At 42.3% G+C, this 25,754-nt stretch overlaps 1 protein-coding gene across 2 annotated transcripts in view; it reads left to right on the top strand.

The window, feature by feature from the left end:
* The window catches only part of LOC116463231 (damage-control phosphatase ARMT1), a 168,300-nt gene that overhangs the window by 6,599 nt on the left and 135,947 nt on the right, over window positions 1-25,754 (top strand). The window contains exons 4-5 of one of the 2 annotated variants that reach the window (XM_032146243.2): window positions 4,471-4,636; window positions 8,655-10,708. In XM_032146243.2, coding sequence (XP_032002134.1) covers window positions 4,471-4,636; window positions 8,655-9,422 — 934 coding nt within the window. In that variant the 3' untranslated portion in view covers window positions 9,423-10,708. Of the gene's footprint in view, window positions 1-4,470; window positions 4,637-8,654; window positions 10,709-25,754 lie in introns of those variants that run through there. The other variant, XM_032146244.2, reaches the window with a different exon arrangement.

Raw genomic sequence — 25,754 nt, 5'->3', positions numbered from 1 at the left:
CTTTGGTATCTGTTCCTAAACATAGCATAGGACAATTTAAGGTGATCTATCAAGTCAGCACTAATTGTAAAATAAAATTATTTTGGGAAACATATGGAACTTTAAAATCTGTTCATTAGCTTTTTTGTCTTAATCTTATACACACATATATATATATTTTTGTTGTTGTTGTTTGTTTGTTTAAGATGGAGTCTCGCTCTGTCGCCCAGGCTGGAGTACAGTGGCGCCATCTTGGCTTACTACAACCTCTGCCTTCCGGGTTCAAGCAGTTCTCCTGCCTCAGCCTCCCGAGTAGCTGGGATTACAGGCACCCCCCACCATGCCTGGCTAACTTTTTTTTGTTTTTGTATTTTTAGTAGAGATGGGGTTTCCTTATGTTGGCCAGGCTGGCCTTGAACTCCTGACCTCAGGTGATCTGCCCACCTCATCCTCCAAAGTGCTGGGATTACAGGCATGAGCCACCATGCCCAGCCTAAATATTTTTTTTCATATCACAATTTGTTGTTTTTTCTGATAGATAGGTTTTAGAACTTCTGATCTAAAAGCAAAATACGCTATTAAAACTCTGGTGCAGGCCGGGTGCGGTGGCTCACAGCTGTAATCTCAGCACTTTGGGAGGCCGAGGCAGGCAGATCACAAGGTCAAGAGATTGAGACCATCCTGGCCAACATGCTGAAACCCCGTCTCTACTAAAAATACAAAAATTAGCTGGGCGTGGTGGTGCGCGCCTGTAGTCCCAGCTACTTAGGAGGCTGAGGCACAAGAATCACTTGAACCCAGGAGGCAGAGGTTGCAGTGAGCCAAGATTGCACCACTGCACTCCAGCCTGGGCGAAAGAGCGAGACTCTGTCTCAAAAACCAAAAAAAAACTGGTGCACTGCTTGGCACGGAGAAGGCACCCCAGCTGAAGATGTAAGGGGCTGTCAGTAACTAGCAATGTTCTAGTGACTGCGCAACCCAGTGAAATGTAGGCGTTGTTATGGTTTCCATTTTACAGTCGAGGTGACTGAGGTTCAGAGAGATTTCTAACATGCCCAAGGTAACATGGCTAGTAGGTGGTGGAACCAGGATTTGAGCCTGGTCTGTGTGAATCAGATTAGTGTCCTTATTCAACCATTCTTCCCAAATAGTAGATTTAGATGCCTGTCAAGGACTTAGAGTAGTCTGAAATTCGGGGTGATGGTTTCATAGTTTTGGAAAATATCTGTGGTATGAGCCAAAGCTGCCAAAGTGTTGAAAGACTGGGTGGCATCTTGAGCGGGGTCGGTGGAGTTTGTGTGTTTAAGGCAAGAGGAATGCTGTTTCTGAGTTTGATTTTAGAGGTTGATCAGATTCAGAGACTAAAAATACCTAGAGCAGATTTTCACAAACCTGGCTGCACATTTATGACCCAGTTGGGGGAAAAGGAAGGTGGCTTCAAAAATGCGTATTTTTAGGCCAGGCACGGTGGCTCATGCCTGTGATCTCAGCACTTTGGGAGGCCGAGGCAGGTGGATCTCCTGAGGTCAGGGGTTTGAGACCAGCCTGGCCAACATGGTGAAACGCTGTCTCAGCTAAAAATACAAAAAATAGCCAGGCATGGTGATGAGCACCTGTAATCCCAGCTACTTGGGAGGCTGAGGCAGGAGAATCATTTGAACCCAGGAGGTGGAGGTTGCAGTGAGCCGAGGTCGTGCCATTGTACTCCAGCCTGGGCGACGAGCAAAACTCCGTCTCAAAAAAACCCCACATAATTTTAGATTATTATGTTGGAATAAATACAAATTGCTTAATTTATCTGGGGTGGGGCCTGGGCATCAGTTTTTCTTTTGGAAGCTCGGAGTGATGATACCCACTGGTTCAGCGAACAGATTGTTAAATGTGATAGAGGGAACATGCAACTTTTAAGTTCAAGAAACTAGAATGTTGCACAATCACGGATGTAGAACTCTTCCCAAAGCGGTTTCTGTGGCAGATAAAGAGCCATCTTACAGTGGAGCCAGCACTGAAGTAATTCTTAAATGTCTAATTTTTAGGTTCTTCTATGGGGGATCCCTATCCTAGGTCAATGGCAACTCCAAACTGACCAGCTTTTATAAAAGACATGTTTATATTGATTTTACCATTTTACACTGAAACATGATTCGATAGTCTGCCAGTCTAAATTAAGATTCAAAGTTTTAGCCATATGTGAAATTTAAACATATTGGGTAAATACACTTCAGATATTGAAAGATGAAAGTGTAGAGAAAATACTAGATTTTTAAAAAACTTTTTAATAAAGTGTAATATACATATAGAAAAATGTGCATGCCTTATGTGTTCAAGAACATACTTGCGTACCCAGTGCCCAGATCAAGAGACAGAACCTTACAGACCCCAGAAGTCCACTTTGAGTCCCCTTCCAGTCACTGCCATCATTACCTCTCAAGGATAAGCATTGTTCTGACCTGTGTTAGTTTTGCCTGTTTTTTAACTTTACTGAAATGAAATGATACAGTGTATAGTTTTGTGTCTGGCTTCTTTCACTCGTTTTTTTGTTTGTGAGACTCATCCATATGTTACAATATAATTATAGATCATTCTCATTGCTTTATAATATTGTGTTATACGAACATATTACAATCTGTTTACTTCGTTGTGATGGATATTTGAGTACTTTTCAGTTTGGAGTTGTTAGGAAGAATGCTGCTATAAACATTCTGACACTTTTTTGCTGAACATATGTATGAATACATCTGTTGGGTATATCCCTAGAAGTGAATCACTGGGTCATAGTGTGTGTACATACACAGCTTTAGTAGATTCTAAAATAGAAAACATTCTAAAATGAGAATTTATATATAGTTATGTGAGTTTACTCTCTTAAATACAAGAAATAAGGCTCATTCTTAATATGAGATGTGACTTTAATGAATTAGAACATGTTTTATTAGAACTTTCTGTAAAGGGCCAGGTAGTAAATCTTTTAGGCATAGGGGCCATGTGGTCTCTGTTGCAGCTGCTGAACCTGCCATTGTAGTGTGAAAGCAGCCTTAAATACTATGTAAGGATGAGCAGGGCTGTGTTCTAAAGAAACTTCATTCAGTGGACACTGAAATTTGAATTTCATGTGTCACAAAATACCACTTTTCTTTCACTTTGTTTTCAGCCATTCAAAAATGTAAAAACCACTCTTAGCATGTGAGTCAGACAAAACAGGTGGTGGGCCGGATTGGGTCTGTGCATCCAAATGATTTTTATCCTTTTAAGTCACCTTGAGAGACTGATTGATTTCAGCGGTGCTGCCATTGCTAAAACCATCTTTGAATTATTTGGAACTTCTTTCAGAGCAAGTTTACATGCCTCAAAATGAAAATTAGTCTTCCTGTTTTTTTAGTTACTCATTTTCGATTAAAAAAATGTTTTTATCCAATTTGATCACACACCTCATTCTACTGAAATCACTCAGAGTGACTTTTGGCTGTTTCCAAAAATAAATTGACTCCAAAGGATGAAGATATGTGATCACTGACAGGAGGTTTAATGATGTGCCATAGGTTCTGAAGAAAATTCCAAAAGAGGAATTCCAAAAGTGCTCTGAGCAATGGCAGCGCCCTTGGAATAAGGGTGTAGCTTCCTGAGGTGACTGGCAGAAGGAGGCAGCCATCATTCGGATGTTTAAATACTGGTGTGTTATTTAAAAAAACAAAACAAATCAAGCCAATTACACCAGTGTTAGATTGTTTTTACCCTAACATGAATGACCCATGGAAAAAGTAGTTAATTTGGAAGACCCAATAATCTGAATGTCTTTTATATTAAATTCAGTAAAGATGATTATATTAGTATTTATATCTTCTTAGTTATGATTTTCTTAGGCCAATATAATATGATTTAATCTCTCATTGGAAAACATGAAGGTGTAGCCATGCCGCATACATCACCTTTGGTTAAAGTTGCCCAAAAATACCTAAATATTAGTGATAAAAAGTTATCGTTCTTCTAAAACTTAAAATAGTATTGTCTGATTTATCTTAAGTACTCATTGTATTTCCATCATACTCTGTGTTTCATTCTGTTAGTGATTGCTGCATTGTATTCAAATATTCTGTTTATATTCTATACATTTGTTACTAGAACTCTGCCACATCGGCGCTTAAAAAGTGTTTGTTGAACTAAAGCAGTTGTCTTGAAATTTATCTTTCTCCTTCTTTTGCCCTGGAATCCCTGCTAGGTAGATAATTATGAGCATAGTCACTATCACTATTTAATATTTCCAGAAAAATACTTGATTTGGGAACTTTTGACTATTTAAAATGAGTTTGAGAGATTTTTGTGTAATTTGATTATTTAGTGTTAAGTTTTTCTAGTTAGTCAGTTAGATAAATGTTATATCTAGTTTCTGTTAGCACTAATTATTGAGACTGTATGGTGCTATTTTCTTTGAAGAACTGCAGTTATCCAAATGTACAGACTAAAATGTTTCACTTTGTTTTTCTCCTACTTTAGTCCACCAATCGATTACTTTGATGTATTTAAAGAATCAAAAGAGCAAAGTTTCTATGAGTCACAGGAATCTATCATTGCTTTATGTACTCACCTGCAACAATTGATAAGAACTATTGAAGACCTAGATGAAAAACAGCTGAAAGATGAGTTTTTTAAACTTCTGCAGGTAAATATGATCATTAATCTTCTGAGTATGTTTTATTTAAACAAAATAAACTGCTATACAGTTAACAAAACATGTAAATATTTTTCTTTGCTATAATTGATGATTTTTTACCTAATGGTGTTAAGAGATGAAATTCCATTTAATTTCTAGAAATGGGTTTGAAATCTTTTTCTGCTCTCACTGGCTATAATTTTAGTGGCAAAGAAGTTATCTGACTTACTAGCTTCTGTCATACTTGAGAGAATACTTCATAGTAATTTGCTTAGCTTTTGTCATGCTTGAAAGAATACTTAATAGTAATTTGGTCTCCCAGCTGACTTGGGTGTGTGTTGGCTCTGTGGCTAATTTGTGTTTGGACCTGAGGCCTGTCACTTAATTTCTCTGGGCCTCAGTTTCCTCCTCTGTTCAATGAGGATAATGTATACTGTGTAATTTGATGTGAGAATTCAACTAGATTCTTGCATATGAAGTGCTGAGCACAGAGCCTGGGATACAGCCTGCTGTTAGCAACAGTAGGTGATAATACTCGGGTGTTCAGTTGGACCATTAATACAGTTTCATTACATTTCTTTGTTTATCTTGTATTCAGTTTAGTTTTTAATTCATGCAAACATCCTGAAATTTACAACACGATATTAGAATCAGATAGGAAACGTGGTACATAGCAGTATCCCCAGCCCTTACATTTTCCAGAAAAAGTGAGGAAGACTTTCAAAAAGAAATGTTAGAAAGTGCCATGAAGAAAAATAAAGCAGGAAAAGGGCGTTGGGAATGTTGGGGAAGGGATCAGGGCTGCCAGGGAAGGGTCCATGGAGGCTGAGGCCACAGACCTGAAGGCAGGGAAGGAGGAAGTCAGGTGCATGTCTGTGGAGTACATGGAGAGATGAGAAACATTGCAAGGAAACCCTGTAGTTACTGAGAGGTAGCGGGGTGGAAGGGACACAGAACAGCTTGTATTAAATAAATTTTTACTAAAAGTGAAACAGAAGCCATCAGAGGGTTTTGAACAGAGAGGTAATGCTATTTGACTATTTCAAGGAATGTTTCTGAGAATAGACTGCAGGGGCCGAAGGTGGAAATGGGGAGAGCTGGTCTGAAAATAACTTGGGGAGGGAGGTTGGGGCCAAGTTGGTAGCGTAAGAGTTAGTGACATCACCAGAGCCTGGGTGTTCTTTGAACATAGAAGCTACAGAACTTGCTGACAGATTATATGTGGTGACAAAGCCCTGGTGAGACTTCGAGGGCAAGCAAAGTCACAAATAAAGGCATATTTTGAGTTCAAAACAAAAATTGTCAGGACATTGTTTTTTTTTGAGACAGTCTTGCTCTGTCACCCAGGTTGGAGTGCAGTGGTGCGATCTCAGCTCACTGCAACCTCCGTCTCCCCGGTTTAAGCAATTCTCCTGCCTCAGCCTCCTGAGTAGCTGGGATTACAGGCGTATACCACCATACCTGGCTAATTTTTGTATTTTTAGTAGAGACCGGGTTTCGCCATGTTGGCCAGGCTGGTCTTGAACTCCTGACCTCAGGTGATCCGCCCGCCTTGGCCTCCCAAAGTGCTGGGGTTATAGGCATGAGCCACCTTGCCTGGCCCAGGATATTGTTAACTAATAAACCTTGTTTTTTTGTTTTTTCCTCTTAACTCTGCCTTATGCTTAGCCTTGGAATTAAAAAAAAAAAAAAGACTGGTGTGCTAGTTCTTGACTCCTAGCTAGCCCATTCTTTCAGGGAATCATCTACTTTGAATGTGTTCTTTGTCCCGTAAGTATAATAAACTGTGAAGAAGAATGAGCATGCATCTATTTTCTGTCATCTGATTTAGCTAACAACTTCACACTGTCACTGTGCTCCCAAGTGAAGGGGGCCAGAGTTGCCTCTGCTTGGTGTCCGCAGTGAGCAACAGGTTAACATCTCAAGGGAAGCTTGAAAACATTCTAGTTTGCAGAGAATGTTGATCTCTTTCAAAAGTCATAGCACTCTCCCACTGTCCACATGCACATTTCTGGGGCCACTATGTCAAATGCCATTCTAGGTGCTGGGCATGTAGTGGTAAAACAAAAACAGGCTGATCCTCCCTATCAAAACTTGTAATCTTGAGGGAATATAGACAATCAAGTAATTGCACAAAGAACTATGTCATTACAAACTGGAAGATGGTGTGAAGGGAAAGTGCAGGAGGCTAGCACAGAACCTGCTCTCAGTCGCTGAAGGCCAGCGTGGACACCATTGTATGGATTTCTTCAGGAAACCTAGAAAAAGGTGACCTTGGACACTTTAGTTATTATTTAAGCCTTATTTTTTTAAAAACATTTATTCATTTATCTCTTTTTAAAATAATACTGTTCGGCTGGGCATGGTGGCTCACACCTGTAATCCCAGCACTTTGGGAGGCTGAGGTGGGCAGATCACCTGAGGCCAGGAGTTTGAGACCAGCCTGGCTAACATGGTAAAACCCCGTCTCTACTAAAAATACAAAAAATTAGCTGGGCGTGGTGGTGGGTGCCTGTAATCCCAGCTACTTGAGAGGCTGAGGCAGGAGAATGCTTGAACCCGGGAGACGGAGGTTGCAGTGAGCCGAGATCATGCCACTGCCCTCCAGCCTGGGTGACAGAGCGAGACTCTGTCTCAAAAAATAAATAAAAATAAAAATAAATAATACTATTTCCCTGTAATCCCAGCACTTTGGGAGGCTAAGGCGATCACATCACTTGAGGTCAGGAGTTCGAGACCAGCCTGTCCAACATGGCAAAACCCCATATCTACTAGAAATATAAAAATTAGCTGAGTATGGTGGCATACACTTGTAATCCCAGCTACTTGGGAGGCTGAGGCAGGAGAACTGCTTGAACCTGGATGGCGGAGGTTGCAGTGAGCCAAGATCGCACCACCGCACTCCAGCCTGGGTGACGGAGACTCTATCTCAAAAAAAAAAAGCAAAACGAAAACCCTATTGGTGGGAACATGCATTCTCCTTATTTTAAATCACAAATGAGGGCCTGACAAGGTGGCTCATGCTTATAATCTCAGCATTTTGGGAGGCCATGGCAGGAGGATTGCTTGAGGCCAGGAGATGGAAATTAGCCTGGTCAACATAGTGAGACCCCATCTTTATTCAAAAAAAATCACAAATGAGAGTAGAGTCTGTTTTGGCTAGTGTTTATTGAGTACTTCTATATGCCAGGTATTTGGTACATTATTTACATGTATTAGATCAATTCTCACAATAATTCTGTGAGGTCAGTAGTAGTATCTCGTTTTTCAGTTGCAGGACTTGAGCCTTAGAGAGCTTAAGTAATTTGTTGGTGATCATAAACTGAAGATGCTGAGTTTGAACCCAGGTCGAGCTGGAAGCCCTAAACGTGTAATTTTATGGCTTAAAAAAAAAATAGGCCTACATACTGTTTTCTACAAAATGTAATTGAGTATTAATTCAATTTAAAGCTGAATAAGATAATTGATTACAATGGGTCTTTAGTTAACATGACCTTGTTTAAAAAGTAGCGTCTTTAGATTTCACCTTGTTCAGTTTTTTAAATTTTACAAATGAGAGAACCAAATCCCAGAGAGGTGTCATGTCCTAAGGTTATGCAGTTAGCGAAAGAAACTGGACAGTTCTGCAGGGGCAAGGAGGAAAAAATAAACTTTTATTTTTTCTCTTGACTCTGGATTATATGGGCAACTTTGAGCCTCTGTTCACGCATCTGATTATGTTCTAATATCTGCAAGCTGCAAAAACTTTTATTCTGAATAAACAATGTGAGTGCTAAAATGATTGAAACCAGTTTTTTTAAGTCCATTACATACTGATGAATTAAAAATTTCAGTTTTATCTTGTTAATACAGCATCATGTGAAATAATGTTTGTGCATTGTTAGAGAAAGTATAGATTTGATGGGCATTTAAAGAGTTTTGTAGATGTTTAATAGTTTTTTAGCAATGTCCCCCCACCCTGCTACATAATGGAGTTTTGTTGGCTATTCAGAAGAAGGGTGAATATTTTTTACTTTTTCTTTTTCAGATTTCACTGTGGGGAAATAAGTGTGATCTGTCATTCTCAGGTGGAGAAAGTAGTTCTCAGGATACTGATGTACTAAATTCATTGGAAGACCTAAAACCTTTCATTTTATTGAATGATATGGAACATCTTTGGTCATTGCTTAGCAATTGCAAGAAAACAAGAGAAAAAGCTTCTGTTACTAGAGTGTATATTGTTCTCGATAATTCTGGATTTGAGCTTGTTACAGATTTAGTATTAGCCAACTTCTTGTTGTCCTCTGAACTGGCTACTGAGGTTCATTTTTATGGAAAAACAATTCCATGGTTTGTTTCTGATACTACTATACATGATTTTAATTGGTTAATTGAACAGGTAAAACATAGCAATCATAAGTGGATGTCCAAGTGTGGGGCCGACTGGGAAGAGTATATTAAAATGGGTAAATGGGTTTACCACAATCATATATTTTGGACTCTGCCTCATGAGTACTGTGCAATGCCTCAGGTTGCTCCCGACTTATATGCTGAACTACAGAAGGCACATTTAATTTTATTCAAGGGTGATTTGAATTACAGGAAGTTGACAGGTGACAGAAAATGGGAGTTTTCTGTTCCATTTCATCACGCTCTGAATGGCTTCCATCCTGCACCCCTCTGTACCATAAGAACATTAAAAGCTGAAATTCAGGTTGGTCTGCAGCCTGGGCAAGGGGAACAGCTCCTGGCCTCTGAGCCCAGCTGGTGGACCACTGGAAAATACGGAATATTTCAGTACGATGGTCCCCTTTGACTTGATTTAGGAGCTCCCAGTTGCATAGAAAGATCTGATGAGCACCTTTTCATCCCCAGAAAAGGAGCGCGTGAATTGAGTCGCCTGGCGGCTCTGTACGTGCTCTGGGAAGCTTAACTTCTCAGTGCCCATCTATGTACACTGGATGATTTTTCTTTTGAACATTTTGCCCCACTACACTGTTTTGGGGATAGCTGGGTTAAGCAAGTTAAAGATATTTACATTTATATTGGAGTTTTAGCAACTTTTTTTCAGGTTAAATACATAATTTCAAGTGCTTTTAATGAACTTTTTTTTTTTTTATTTTGAGACGGAGTCTCGCTCTGTCGCCCAGGCTGGAGTGCAGTGGTGCAATCTCGGCTCACTGCAAGCTCTGCCTCCCGGGTTCACGCCATTCTCCTGCCTCAGCCTCCCGAGTAGCTGGGACTACAGGCGCCTGCCACCATGCCCGGCTAATTTTTTTATATTTTTAGTAGAGACGGGGTTTCACTGTGGTCTCGATCTCCTGACCTCGTGATCCGCCCGCCTCGGCCTCCCAAAGTGCTGGGATTACAAGCGTGAGCCACCGCACCTGGCCAATGAACTTATTTTTATTGGCTAGGAAGCAAAAAATAAGTGAGTTCTGCTTTTAGTTAGTTAACCCTGTTCTTAAGTAGTACACTGCATGGTATTTAATATTCCAGGAAGCATGGGATTTTATTTTGCTTGATTTTGGGCTCATGAAATAATAGCTCTATGAAAATGTGCATCTTAATGACTCTTTGTAAAGAGAGGCATTTCTTACAACTGTGATGTTTGCTTACATAAAAGTTACCTCATAAGTTAATTCTAATTTTTATTCTCCTTGAATTTTTTATTTCATTTCAATAGCTTGTTTCATTTGCACGCCTTTGTATTTTGATTGACCTGTAGAATGGATGTTAGGAAACTCAAAATTGAACACAGTGAAACAAATGGTATTTGAAGAAATGTAATATCTTTTATATTCTATTTATGATATCCATAATCAAGTGAGATTATTTTACCACATAAATGTTTTAAATAAACAGATTTTTAGTTTGCAGTTTTAGGAAAATGCTTTAGATAGAAAAGGTTCTTAGGCATTGAATTTGGAGTACTACCAACAATGAATGAATTTATTTTTTATATTTTTACACATTTTATTGGTCATTGTCACAGATACTAAATACTAAAAATTTCAGGTCAGTTTGTTTTGAAACTGAAATTGGAAATAAATCTGGAAATGTTTTGTTGCACTAAAATAATAAAATGAATTGTACTGAAAATCTCATTGGTTTTATTTTCCAGTGGGGAAAAGTCAAGAAAGGAAGATTAAAAATGAGATTTATATAAAAAGAAACATAATATGTATTCTAGATGTTGCCAAAAGCAGTTATTAAATATCATTTATAAAAGGTTATTAGTCTATGCTCTTGCTAAGTATTAAAAAAGATTTTTGCAAAATGTTTATATAAATAGCTGTACATTTTGAATCTACTGTGTTTCTTTATCCACATGTGTGCCTGTTTTAAAGAGTAAGTTTGTAAAATGCTTCCATATTAGAATTATTTGTAGGCATTTGACATAATTTAGAAACACAGTTGTATATTTAGGTTGACTTCATAGCCACCGCGTGAGCTCCAGCACTGGAAGTAGTTCAGCACCCCCACTCCCCCATGAAAAAGAGCAAGGAAGCAAACTAGTGCGAGAAAGGTGGCACTGAGGAAGAGGAAGTCAGGTCAAGGTGGAATTTTTTTTAATGCTTAGCAGGAGGAAGGGCCTACCTATGTTTTCACCAGTTGATTTTTAAGTTTTAATGTTAGTTTAGTGTTGTTCTGTTTTTAAGACAGGGTCTCGCCCTATTTCCCTGGCTGGAGTGCAGTGGCATGATCACAGCTCACTGCAGTCTTGACCTCCTGGACTTAGGTGATCCTCTGACCCCAGCCTCTTCAGTAGCTGGAAATATGGGTGTGTGCCACCATGCCCAGCTAATTTTTTTTATTTTGTAGCGATGAGGTCTCACTATGTTGCCCAGAGCTGGTCTCAAACTATTGGCTTCAGCCTCCCAAAGTGCTAGGATTATAGGCAAGGCCACCGTGCCCAGCCTCACCAGTTGATTTTTTTTTTTTTTTTTGAGACGGAGGCTCACTCTGTTGCCAGGCTGGAGTCCAGTGGCGCAATCTCAGCTCACTGCAATCTCCGCCTCCCAGGTTCAAGTGGTTCTTCTGCCTCAGCCTCTCGAGTAGCTGGGATTACAGGCATGGGCCACCACCCCAGCTAATTTTTGTAGTTTTAGTAGAGACGGGGTTTCACCATGTTGGCCAGGATGATCTCGATCTCCTGACCTCGTGGTCTGCCCGCCTCGACCTCCCAAAGTGCTGGGATTACAGGCGTGAGCCACCGCACCTTGCCCAGTTGATTTTTTAAAACAGCTTTACTGAAATATAAATACAATTCATCCATTTAAAGGGTACAGTATTTTAGTATATTCACAGGGTTGCTTTTGTTACCGCTAAAACAAACTAGTACCTATTGATAGTCATTCCCCATTGCCCCCTCCTTAGCACTTGGCAACCACGAATCTTTCTGTCTATATGAATTTAGATGTTCTGGACATTACATATAAATAGAATCAAAATAGGTGGTCTTTTGTGACTAGCTTATTTTGAAGGTTCATTAGTTGTATGTGTCAGTCAGTCCCAACTCTTCTCTAATTAGGACTCTACAAGTAGTTCATCTTTTTTGATCGCTGAATACTTTTTTTTTTTTTTAAGAGATGGGGTTTTGCCATGTTGCCCAGCCTGGTCTCCGGCCTCCCAAAGTGCTGGGAGACCTCCCTGCACCAGGGAGTGCAGGAGACCTCCCTGGTCTCCTGGCCACCAGTCTTGGCCTCCCAAAGTGCCGGGATTGCAGTTGTGAGCCACTGCCCCGGCCCAAATACTATTCCATTGTATGGACATACCATGTTTTATTCATTTGTCAGGTGATGGGCATTTGGGTTGTTTCCACTTTTTGACTATTATGAATAATGCTGCTATGACATTCATGTACAAGACTTGTGTATGTTTTCACTTCTTTTGGGTATATACGTAGGGGTGAAAGTGTTCCATCATATGGTAACTGTAATGTTTTGTGTGTCTGTCAAATACTTTCCCTGACGTGTTTGCACCATTTCACATTCCTTCCAACAATGCACAACGGCTCCAACTTCTCCACATTTTTGTCAGCACTTGTTACTCTTTTTTTTTTTTTTTTTTTGAGACAGAGTCTTGCTCTGTCACCCAGGCTGGAATGCAGTGGCATGATCTTGGCTCACTGCAACCTTGCCTCCTGGGTTCAAGTGATCCTCTTGCCTCAGTTTCCCAAGTAACTGGGATTACAGGCACGCACCACCATGCACCAGTTAATTTTTGTATTTTTTTTAGTAGAGACTGGGTTTCACCATGTTGGCCAGGCTGGTCTTGAACTCCTGACCTCAAGTAATCCACCCGCCTCAGTCTCCCAAAGTGCTGGGATTACAGGCGTGAGCCACTGTGCCTGGCCTGTTATTAATAGTATCCGTGTTTTTGATTATAGCTGAACTGTTGGGTGCAAAGTGGGAATCTCATGCTTTTGAATGGCATTTCCCTAATGAATAATGTTGAGCATATTTTCATGTGCTCATTGGCCGTTTGTGTATCTTCTTTGGGAAGATGTCTTCAATTCCTTTGCCCATTTAAACATTATCTTCTTATGAGTTATAAAATTTAAAAGATATATTCTGGGCTGGGCGCAGTGGCTCATGCCTGTAATCCCAGCACTTTGGGAGGCCAAGGCGGGCAGATCACAAGGTCAAGAGATCGAGACCATCCTGGCCAACATGCTGAAACTCTGTCTCTACTAAAAATACATAAATTAGCTGGGCATGGTGGCGTATGCCTGTAATCCTAGCTACTCGGGAGGTGGAGGCAGGAGAATCACTTGAACCAGGGCAGTAGAGGTCGCAGTGAGCCGAGGTCATGCCACTGCACGTCAGCCTGGTAACAAAGTGAGACTGTCTCAAAAAAAAAAATAATAATAATAATAATATATTCTGGCCAGGCGTGGTGGCTCACGTCTGTAATCCCAGCACTTTAGGAGGCCAAGGTGGGCAGATCATGAGGTCAGGAGTTTGAGACCAGCCTGACCAATATGGAGAAACCCCTTCTCTACTAAAAAATACAAAAATTAGCTGGGCATGGTGGCGCATGCCTATAGTCCCAGCTACTCAGGAGGCTGAGGCAAGAGAATCACTGGAACCTGGGAGGCCGAGGCTGCAGTGAGCCAAGATCACGCCACTGCACTCCAGCCTGGGCGATAAGAGCGAGACTCCATCTCAACAACAACAACTCTCTCTCTCTATATATATATAAAAAACATATATATATATTTTCTGGATACAGGTCTCTTATTGGACATATGATTTATAAATATTTTCTCCAATTTTGTGTGTTATCAATTTCTTGATGGTTATCGGTTTGCAGCACAAACGTTTTAAATTTGGATAAGTACTTTTATTGCAAAACATTGGTGTTGGAGCTGCTTAAAATCCTCTTAAGGGTCTCTAAAGTGAGGGACTGCCAACATTCTCTCAACCCCCCTCAACACTCCCCGCATCCTGCTTCCAACACTCTTGTTTCCACCTGAGCAAATGTGGCCTACACATGTTTAGTATGGGTGCAGAGGAGCACAGTTTAGTATGGGTGCAGAGGAGCTCATCTTTCTGCTGAGGTTCTGCAATGGGGTGTGAATGGGTTTTCCACTGAAGAGCTGAGTAGCCTTCCCAAAATAGCATCTTTAATTGTTTCTCAACTGCTACCACACCTACATATGAAGTAAGTGTAGCTTATAAATTTCATGCAATACATTTTTATCAAGACGTAGATCCAGTATTGTAGGTATATTAGGATGAAAATGTAGATGAAGGGCAGGTAAATAATTATGCAGAGAATGGTGTTTTTATTTAACAGCAAGTGGACAAGATTTGTTGTCATGATCCAGCTTTTCTTTCTTTTTTTGAGAAGGAGTCTTGCTCTGTCACCCAGGCTGGAGTGCAGTGGCATAATCTTGGCTCACTGCAACCTCTGCCTCCAGGTTCAAGTGATTCTCCTGCTTCAGCCTCCCCAAATAGCTAGGACTACAGGTGCACGCCACCACGCCCAGCTAATTTTTTTTTTTTTTTGTATTTTTAGTAGAAACAGGGTTTCACCATGTTGGCCAGGCTGGTCTAGAACTCCTGATCTCAGGTGATCTGCCCACCTTGACCTCCCAGAGTGCTGGGATTACAGCCGTGAGCCACCGCGCCCAGCCATGGTCCAACTTTTCTTACTAATTTGAGGCAGTGTTTGTGTTTGATAAAATGCAGTAATGTTTTCGAAACTTTATAAAGCCAAAATCCGAGTTGCTTATTCTCAAGGTCATGTTTCTGTAAAAGAAAACGCACCAGCCATAAAAAGCAACACAGTTTAAACCTTTATTTGCATTTTAAGAAAACCCCAGAGTGGATTGAAAACATAGTTCAAAGTTGTTATTAAAATTTCCTCTCTCAATCAGTTTTCTTTTTTTTTTTTTTTGAGACAGAGTCTCACTCTCTCACCCAGGCTGGAGTGCAGTGGCGCGATCTCGGCTCGCTGCAAGCTCCGCCTCCCGGGTTCACGCCATTCTCCTGCCTCAGCCTCTCCGAGTAGCTGGGACTACAGGCGCCCGCCACCACGCCCGGCTAATTTTTTTGTACTTTTAGTAGAGACGGGGTTTCACCGTGGTCTCGATCTCCTGACCTCGTGATCTGCCCGCCTCGGCCTCCCAAAGTGCTGAGATTACAAGCGTGAGCCACCGCGCCCGGCCCCAATCATTTTTCTAACACAGTCCTCTCTGCCCACACTCCCACTAAGCTTTATTCCAGAACATCAACAAAATGTCTTTTTTCCTCTTTTTGTCTCTACCCTCCTTTTTTTTGCTAGATTGGGAGTGGAGAAGACTTTGAACACTTCTATGCATTCATGTCATTACCTAGATAAAGTGCTCATGCCATGTCTGACACTCATGGTAAGCATTAAGTGGTATCTTGAAATTGCAGCAAATGAATACAGCAGAGAAAAAAAAAAAAACCTCAGAAAAACAATAACAGTGTAGTAACACCATCTCCAAATACCCCGTTAAGATTTGATGTATATATTGCTAAGTTCTTCTTTATGTATAGACATACCTTTTTTTACATTTCTAAGATAAAAAAGCAGGATCATACCATTAAAACATTTTTTTTTTTTTGAGACAAGGTCTCGCTCTGTCGCTCAGGCACTCACAGCAGCCTCGACCTCCTAGGCTCAAGTGATCTTCCTACCTCAGCCTTCCAAGTAGCTGAGACTACAGGCATGCACCACCATGCCTGGCTAATTTAAATATTTTTTTGTAGAGATGAAGTCTCACTATGTTGCCCAGGCTGGTCTCAAACTACTGGGCTCAAACGAGACTACTGCCTCAACCTCCCAAAGTGCTGGGATTACAGGCATGAGCCTATACCCAGACTTTTATTTTATTTTTTTTTAATTCTTAAGTATTTTTCCAACTTTTAACTTTTGTTTGTTTGGTTGGTTTTGTTCTTGTTGTCATTTTACGTTTTGTGGGGTTTTTGTTTGTTTAGTTTACTAATTAATTCCTGTTAGACGGATAGGAGGTTTTTTTGTTTTGTTTTGAGACGCAGTTTCACTCGTCCCCCAGGCTGGAGTGCAATGGCACAATCTTGGTTCATTGCAACCTCTGCCTCCCAGGTTCAAGCGATTCTCCTGCCTCAGCCTCCCGAGTAGCTGGGATTACAGGCGCCTGCCACCATGCCCGGCTAATTTTTGTATTTTAGTAGCGACGGGGTTTCACCATGTTGGCCAGGCTGGTCTCGAACTCCTGACCTCAGGTAATCTACCCGCCTCGGCCTCCCAAAGTGCTGGGATTACAGGCGTGAGCCACTGTGCCCCGCCAGGAGATTTTTTTTTTTTTTTTTTTGGATAGCAATATGACCCTGGTACTAAATAATGGCCTGAGACTCATAAATACTTGATTTATAATTCTTGATTGTCTTAGTCCATTGGTGACACTATAACAAAATACCTGAGGCTGGGTAGTCTAAAAACGACAGAAATTTATTTCTCATAGTTCTGGAGGCTGGGAGTCCAAGATCAAGGTGCCAGCAGGTTTGTTGACTGGTGAGGTCCTGGTCTCAGCTTCCAAGATGGTGCCTTGTTGCTGCATCTTCTAGAGGAGGGGAGGAACACTATGTCCTCACGTGGAGAAGGCAGACGGGCACGGGAGCTGAATGCCGCGTGACGCCTCTGAAACCCATCTGTGAAGGAGGATCCCTCCTGACCTAATCACCTCTTAAAGGCCCCGCCTATTAATATCACCCTATTGGCCACCAGTTTCAGCACATGAATTTTGGAGGGGATAGATTCAAATCATAGCACCAGTCTACTATGAACTATGTGACCTGAGTCACATTCTTACCATTTTGCTGGAAAAAAAAAACACGTTAATTCCGGCCAATTTAAACTACATTGAATACCAAACTCAAATTACCCGAGGGAAACTGGAAACTTGCTGAAAGGTATTAACATTCTGGCACCCCCTAGTGGCCACCTGAATATTCTGTAAAACCTGATTTTTTTCCATTTTGCTTTTCTTTGGTGTGGCACATTTTTCGTTTTCACTTTATTTACTATTACTTCATCCCATTTTTTTTTTTTTTTTTTTTTGAGACGGAGTCTCGCTCTGTCGCCCAGGCTGGAGTGCAGTGGCGCAATCTCGGCTCACTGCAAGCTCCGCCTCCCGGGTTCACGCCATTCTCCTGCCTCAGCCTCTCAGAGTAGCTGGGACTACAGGCGCCCGCCACCACGCCCGGCTAATTTTTTTGTATTTTTAGTAGAGACGGGGTTTCACCGTGGTCTCGATCTCCTGACCTCGTGATCTGCCCGCCTCGGCCTCCCAAAGTGCTGGGATTACAAGCGTGAGCCACCGCGCCCGGCACTTCATCCCATTTTTAAACCTTTTAGAAAATAAAAGGGAACATCAGTTCATACAGAAGACACTTCTAACTTGTCGATTCCCACTAATCTTACATTTCTTAGGGCAGCCACCACCTGTATCTTCTGTGCATTTGTCCTACACACAATTGAACACAGTAGTTGCTCAATGAATGACTGATTGATAGGTAATGCATTCCAGTGTTTGAAATATTTCTTGTTTTGTTTTGCTTTGTTTTTTGAGAGGGAGTCTCGCTTTGTCACCCAGGCTGGAGTGCAATGGTGTGATTTCGGCTTACTGCAACCTCCGACTCCCGGGTTCAAGCGATTCTCCTGCCTCAGCCCCCCGAGTACCTGGGATTACAGGCGTGCGCCACCACACTTGGCTAATTTTTTTTTTTTTTTGTATTTTTAGTAGAGACGGGGTTTCACCATGTTGGTGAAGCTTGTCTCGAACCCCTGAACTCAAGTGATCCACCCACCTCGGCCTCCCAAAGTGCTGCGATTACAGGCATAAGCCATCATGCCCGGCCTTGAAATATTTCTTTAAAACTGAGCTGATGCTATTTAAATTGAACTCTGAAGGATAAAGTGGATCTGTTGGAAAGCCTGACGTATAAGGAGATCAATAGTACTTGTTGAATGAACAAAGGGATATATATTTTATATAATTGAGGGTTTTCTTTTTTCTTTTTCTTTTTCATTTTTCTTTCTTTTTTTTTTTGAGACGGAGTATTGCTCTTGTTGCCGAGGCTGGAGTGCAGTGGCGCAATCTTGGCACCCTGCAAACTCCACCTCCTGGGTTCAAGCGATTCTCCTGCCTCAGCCTCCTGAGTAGCTGGGATTATAGGCGTGCGCCCCTGTGCCCAGCTAATTTTGTATTTTTAGTAGAGATGGGGTTTCACCATGTTGGTCAGGCTGTTCTTGAATGCCTAACCTCAGGTGATCCACCCACCTCGGCCTCCCAAAGTGCTGGAATTACAGGCGTGAGCCACCGCACCCGGCCTGAGAGTTTTTGATAAGTGTATGCTTCTTTAAATACTGCTTTGTTCCTTCAATATTATAATCAATTTTCCGTTTGTTAAAAATTCTTCAAAAATGTATTTTTTTTTTTTTTTTTTGAGACAGGTCCTGGCTCTGATGCCCAGGCTGGAGTGCAGTGGCACGATCATGGCTCTTTGCAACTTCCACCTCCCAGGCTCAAGATATCCTCCCACCTCAGCCTCCCAAGTAGCTGGGACTACAGACACCTACCAGTACACCTGGCTAATTTTTGTATTTTTGGCAAATACGGCGTCTTCCTATGTTGCCCAGACTTGTCTCTAACTCCTGGGCTCAAGCGATCCTCCTGCCTTGGCCTCCCAAAGTGCTAGGATTACAGGCATGAGCCACTGTGCCCAGGCCAAAAATGTGATTTTTAAATGGCTACATTCATCATATGACTAGATCATAGTTTATTTTGCTATATAGATTGTTAAAAAATTTTGCTACTAGAAAAAAACTGAAATGAACATCTTTGGACAACTAAAAGTCTTCAGATACTGCTAATTATTAAGAGCCACCCAGTTACTCTAGTCCACCTAGAATAGTGTTTGCATTAGATTCATAGCCCCAAGTTGTCAATATCAAGTAACTGCTTATCATGGGGAGGGAAACTGCTTTTTCCTCTACTTCTTTATTTATTTAATTATTTTGAGACAAAATCTTGTTCTGTTGCTCCGGCTCGAGTGCAGTGGCATGATCTTGGCTCACTGCAACTTCTGCATCCTGGTTCAAGCAATTCTCCTGCCTGAGCCTCTCCAGTAGCTGGGATTACAGGTGCTGGCCACCACGCCCAGCTAATTTTGTATTTTTAGTTGAGACAGGGTTTTATCATGTTGGCCAGGCTGGTCTCAAGCTCCTGGCCTCAGGTGGATCCACCTGCCTCGGCCTACCAAAGTGCTGGATTACAGGTGTGAGCTACCACGCCTGGCCACAGATGTTTGTTTTTAATGTTTTGTTAACTATTTCTATGTAATTTTTCCCTTTGCATTGTTTATTTAACGCATTTACACATTTTATTTGGAGGAGTCCACGGCACAAACAGTTATGAACATGTGCTCGTTTTTTCCTGTTCCCCCAATTCTCTTTCCTTTTCACAAAGTTGATGAAAGGCATGACTGATTTTATTTATTTATTTATTTATTTATTTATTTATTTATTTATTTATTTATTTGACGGAGTCTTGCTTTGTCACCGAGGCTGGAGTGCAGTGGCACGATCTCAGCTCACTGCAACCTCCGCCTCCTGGGTTCAAGCGATTATTCTGCCTCAGCCCCCTGAGTAGCTGGGGCTACAGGCAAGCGCCACCACACCTGGCTAATTTTTGTATTTTTAGTAGAGATGGGGTTTCACCATGTTGGTCAGGCTTGTCTTGAACTTCTGACCTCGTGATCTACCTGCCTCGGCCTCCCAAAGTGTTGGGATTACAGGCGTGAGCCACCACGCCCATCCCATTTATTTAATTTTTTGAATCAAAGAGGAGATGCATTATAGTGTACTTTTTTCTTCCCATCTCAAATCTCACTTAATGCTAAGCCTTTCTTGTGCAGCTCCATGCCGTCAAAAGATCTTTAAAAGAAACAGTAGATTTCACATGTGTACAAGGATTGAGTCATCCTTAACATTATTAAGAGGATTTTTACAATTGAAAAGGATGTTTCAGGCCACCAAGCAGCTGGAAGCCAGTGGGTAAGATTTTGGAGGGAAATGGTTTTTGTGAACAAATGGAAATGATTTGACCAGGACACACTGGCTCACTCTTCTAACCAAATGGATGACAGAAAAGTTGTGTTTTGCTCTCAACTTGAAATCCAAAATTCTACTTGTATAAATCAATCTAATTCCTGCCTCATCTTTGATAACATTACTGATAAACTGTTTAAAACTAAATGAGGTCCAACTTTACATTAATCTGTGAAAGTATGCATTAATTTTCCATTTTTATTTTTTATTTTTTCTCATCATTTCTCAAATGGAATGTGATTTGAACCACTGAAATCCAAATAATTGTGGTCTTGGAGAAGACTCATCAGCCACTTCCATTACTGAGATGGATTCAAAGAGTCAATAACTTGGGCAAGCGTCCGTCCAGTCCCAGCTCTGTTACTAAATAAGTATGTCATTTGAAGATAGGTCACAAAATCTAGCTAGCTTTTCATTCATTTTGCTACTTAATGTCCTTATATATACGCAGAAAACTCACTTTTAGCTCCGTGTGTGATTTTAGGATCTAATTGCTTATGCTTTTTGCCACGCACCAAGCAATCCTATTTGATCGTGCACAAAAGTTGGCACTTTATCACTGGGCGCGGTGGCTCACGCCTGTAATCCCAGAACTTTGGGAGGCCGAGGCGGGCGGATCATGCGGTCAGGAGATCGAGACCACGGTGAAACCCCGTCTCTACTAAAAAATACAAAAGAAATTAGCCGGGCGTGGTGGCAGGCGCCTGTAGTCCCAGCTACTCGGGAGGCTGAGGCAGGAGAATGGTGTGAACCCGGGAGGCGGAGCTTGCAGTGAGCCGAGATCGCACCACTGCACTCCAGCCTGGGCGACAGAGCGAGACTCCGTCTCAAAAAAAAAAAAAGTCGGCACTTTATCTTTGTAGAAAATTCTACTTCCTTCTTCCTACTTAGCTTATGTCATTTTTTTCTTCACGGAAAACTCTACTTTTTCTCTCTGCTAATCCGTTTAACTCATTGAAGTATCAGCTAAGTCCCATCTTGATTTCCATCCATAAGGTGATGACTCCCACGTCCACATTGGGCAGGTTGGTGGTATCTCGCTCTTTTTTTTTTCCCCAAGATGGAGTCTCGCTCTGTCGCCCAGGCTGAGTGCAGTGGCGCAATCTCCGCTCACGGCAACCTCTGCCTGCCAGGTTCAAGAGATTCTCCTGCCTCAGCCTCCTGAGTAGCTGGGATTACAGGCGTGCGCCACCACGCCCAGCTAATTTTGGTATTTTTAGTAGAAACAAGGTTTCACCATGTTGGTCAGGCTGGTCTCAAACTCCTGATCTTGTGATCTGCCGGTCTCGGCCTCCCAAAGTGCTGGGATTACAGGCGTGAGCCACTGTGCCCGGCCAGTTGGTGTATCTCTTATACAACAACACACTTTTGCAAGTTTACTGCTTTTATGGGGAGTTTAAAATGGTTTCTATAGGACAAATCGTGAAGATATAATTAAATGTATTAGTAAGTTTCACTCGAGTCCGTGTGAAGAGACCACCAAACAGGCTTTGTGTGAGCAATAAAGCTGTTTATTTCACCTGGGTGCAGGTGGGCTGAGTCCGAAGAGAGTCAGCGAAGAGAGATAGGGGTGGGGCCATTTTATAAGATTTGGGTAGGTAAAGGAAAATTACAGTCAAAGGGGGGTTATTCTCTGGCGGGCAGGAGTGGGGGTCACAAGGTGCTCAGTAGGGGAGCTTTTGAGCCAGGAGAAGGAATTTCACAAGACAATGTCATCAGTTAAGGCAAGAACAGGCCATTTTCACTTCTTTTGTGGTGGAATGTCATCAGTTAAGGCAGGAACCGGCCATCTAGATGTGTACGTGCAGGTCACAGGGGATATGATGGCTTAGCTTGGGCTCAGAGGCCTGACATTCCTGTCTTCTTATATTAATAAGAAAAATAAAATGAAATAGTGGTAAAGTGTTGGGACAGCGAAAATTTTGGGGGGTGGTATGGAGAGATAATGGGCAATGTTTCTCAGGGCTGCTTAGAGCAGGATTAGGGGCGGCGTGGGAACCTTGAGTGGGAGAGATTAAGCTGAAGGAAGATTTTGTGGTAAGGGGTGATATTGTGGGGTTGTTAGAAGAAACATGTCATTTAGAATTATTGGTGATGGCCTGGATACTGTTTTGTATGAATTGAAAAACTAAATGGAATAAGAGAAGGAGAAAAACAGGTATAAAAGGTCCAAGAATTGGGAGGACCCAGGACATCTAATTAGAGAATGCCTAAGGAGATTCAGCATAGTCCTGCCAGCAAAGATTATTTATTTACTTCAAGAGTCTAGAGTGGCGGTTTGGGGATAGCACCAGGAGATACCAGCTGTGATGGCTTGGAGGAACAGTGTAAACCGGCAGTGTAAACAAGAGCAGGGCATGTATGAGTAGTTGAGAATGGTGAATAGGAGTATGACTAGACAGAAGATAGTAGGGATGACAAGTTTTTGGGGCACCGTCTAAGTTGGTCTGGTGTCTGGAATGAGACTAGGGCCTAATAAAAAGGAGCGTCTATACAGGAGCTTAAATGGGCTGTACCTTGTAGCATTCTGAGGACAGGGCTGAATTCTGAGAAGCAAAAGTGGTAAAAGTATTGTCCAGTCTTTTTTAAGTTGGTGGCTGAGCTTGGTGAGGTGTGTTTTTAAAAGACTATTAGTCTGTTCTACTTTTCCTGAAGACTGAAGATTGTAAGGGATATAAATGTTTCACTGAATACTAAGAGCCTGAAAAACTGCTTGGCTGATTTGACTAATAAAGGCTGGTCTGTTATCAGACTGTATAGAAGAGGGAAGGCTAAACTGAGGAATTATGTCTGACAGAAGGGAAGAAATGACTGCGGTGGCCTTCTCAGACCCTGTAGGAAAGGCCTGTACCTATCCAGTGAAAGTGTCTACCCAGACTAAGAGATATTTTAGTTTTCTGACTTGGGGCATGTTGAGTAAAGCTAATTTGCCAGTCCTGGGCAGGGGCAAATCCCCGAGCTTGATGTGTAGGGAAGGGAGGAGGCCTGAACAATCCCTGAGGGATAGTAGAATAGCAGATGGAACACTGAGAAGTGATCTCCTTGAGGATAGATTTCCACGATGGAAAGGAAATGAGAGGTTGTAAGAGACGGGCTAGCGGCTTGTAACCTACATGGAAGACGTTATGAAATGACGACAGAATAGAATGGGCCTGTGAGGCTGGAAGGAGATATTTTCCTTGGTCTAAGAACCATTTGCCTTGTGTGGGAAGAGATTGATAGGTGGAAGTTTCAGCAGGGGAGTAGGTGGGAGTGACTGATGTGAAGGAGAAAAACTGGCCCTGAGGGACAGAAGTTGGAGAGCTAGCTGCTAGTCTAGCCACCTTATCAGCATAAGCGTTGCCTAGAGCAATGAGATCTGACGCCTCTTGCAGTGAATGACTTCAGCTTCTTTTGGAAGTAAAGCGGCCTTGAGTAGAGTTTTTATTAAAGAGGCATTAATGATGGAGGACCTTTGTGTAGTGAGAAAACCTCTTTCAGCCCATATGACCGCATGGTGGTGCAGAATATGAAAGGCATATTTAGAGTCAGTATAGATACTGACACGTAGTCCTTTTGCGAGAGTGAGGGCTTGAGTTAAGGCAACTAGTTCGGCTTGCTGAGAGGTAGTGGAGGGGGCAGAGCAGCAGTATCAATGATAGATGTGGAAGATACTATAGCATAGCCTGCCTTCGCTGGTGAGTGGCGACTAGGCCTGGTGGAACTGCCATCAATAAACCAAGTGCGATCAGGGTGAGAAACAGGGAAGAAGGAAATGTGGGGAAATGGGGCGAATGTCAGGTGGATCAGAGAGATGCAGTCATGAGGGTCAGGTGTGGTATCCGGAATAATGTGGGGAGGCCGGATTGAAGTCTGGGCCAGGAACAACGGTAATTGTGGGAGACTCAACAAAGAGTGAGTACAGCTGAAGGAGCCGGGAAACAGAAAGTATATGCGTCAGGTATGAGGAAGAAAATAGATTTTGGAAGTTATGAGAACTGTAGAGAGTGAGTTGAGCATAGTTTGTGATTTTGAGGGCCTCTAAAAGTATTAAAGCAGCGGCAGCCACTGCACGCAGACATGAGGGCTAGGCCAAAACAGTAAGGTTTGCACAGAAAGGCTACAGGGTGTGGTCCTGGCTCTTGTGTAAGAATTCTGACCATGCTAACTATGCCTAGGAAGGAAAGGAGTTGTTTTGTAGAAGGTGCTGGGGTTTGAGAGATCAGTCAGACACAATTGGCAGGGAGAGCACGTGTGTTTTTATGAGAATTAGGCTGAGATAGGTAACAGATGAGGAAGAAATTTGGGCTTGACTGAAGTAATGGGGGCTGTCTGTGAAGCTTTGCGGCAGTACAGCCCAGGTAATTTGCTGAACTTGATGGGTGTCAGGGTCAGTCTAAGTGAAAGCTAAGAGAGGCTGGGATGACGGGTGCAAAGGAATAGTAAAGAAAGCATGTTTGAGATCTAGAACAGAATAATGGGTTGTAGAGGGAGGTATTGAGGATAGGAGAGTATATGGGTTTGGCACCACAGGGTGGATAGGCAAAACAATTTGGTTGATAAGGCGCAGATCCTGAATTAACTTGTAAGGCTTGTCTGGTTTTAGGACAGGTAAAATGGGGGAATTCTAAGGAGAGTTTATAGGCTTTAAAAGGCCATGCTGTAGCAGGCGAGTGATAACAGGCTTTAATCTTTTTAAAGCATGCTGCGGGATGGGATATTGGCGTTGAGTGGGGTAAGCATGATTAGGTTTTAATGAGATGGTAAGGGGTGGATGATGGGTCGCCAAGGAGGGAGTAGAGGTATCTTATACTTGTGGGTTAAGGTGGGGGGATACAAGAGGAGGATGTGAAGGAGGCTTTGAACCAGGGGAAAAGGTGGCAATGAGGTGTGGCTGTAGCCCAGGAATAGTCAGGGAAACAGATAATTTAGTTAAAGTGTCTCAGCCTAATAAGGAACTGGGCAGGTGGGGATAATTAAAAGGAGTGCTTAAAAGAGTATTGTCTAAGTTGGCACCAGAGTTGGGGAGTTTTAAGAGGTTTAGAAGCCTGGCCGTCAATACCTACAACAGTTATGGAGGCAAGGGAAACAGGCCCTTGAAAAGAAGGTAATATGGAGTGGGTAGCCTCCGTATTGATTAAGAAGGGGACGGACTTAGCTTCCACTGTGAGAGTTACCTAGAGCATCTGTGATGGTCCTGTAGGCTTCCGAGGTGATTGGGCGGTGTCAGTCTTCAGCTGCTAAGCCGAGAAGATCTAGGAAGGAGTCAGTCAGAGAGCCTTGGGCCAGAGTCCTAGGGGTTCTGGGAGTGGCTGCCAGGTGAGTTGAACAGTCCGATTTTCAGTGGGGTCCTACACAGATGGAACGCGGCTTACGAGGAATCCCGGGCTGCGGGCATTCCTGGGCCTGGTAGCTAGATTTCTGGCACTTGTAGCAAGCTCCTGGGGGAGGAGGTTCTGGAGGAACGCCTGGCCACTGCGGTTCAGGTGTTTGGAAGTTCTTGTGTGCTGGAGATGTGGCTGGGGTTTGTCTCACAGTGGAG

The sequence above is a fragment of the Hylobates moloch genome, unplaced genomic scaffold (genome assembly GCF_009828535.3).
Source record: "Hylobates moloch isolate HMO894 unplaced genomic scaffold, HMol_V3 SCAFFOLD_29, whole genome shotgun sequence".
NCBI classification, from domain to species: domain Eukaryota; kingdom Metazoa; phylum Chordata; class Mammalia; order Primates; family Hylobatidae; genus Hylobates; species Hylobates moloch.
The sequence above is the reverse complement of the archived record's forward strand: the minus strand, read 5'-3'. Positions and strand labels throughout refer to the sequence as shown.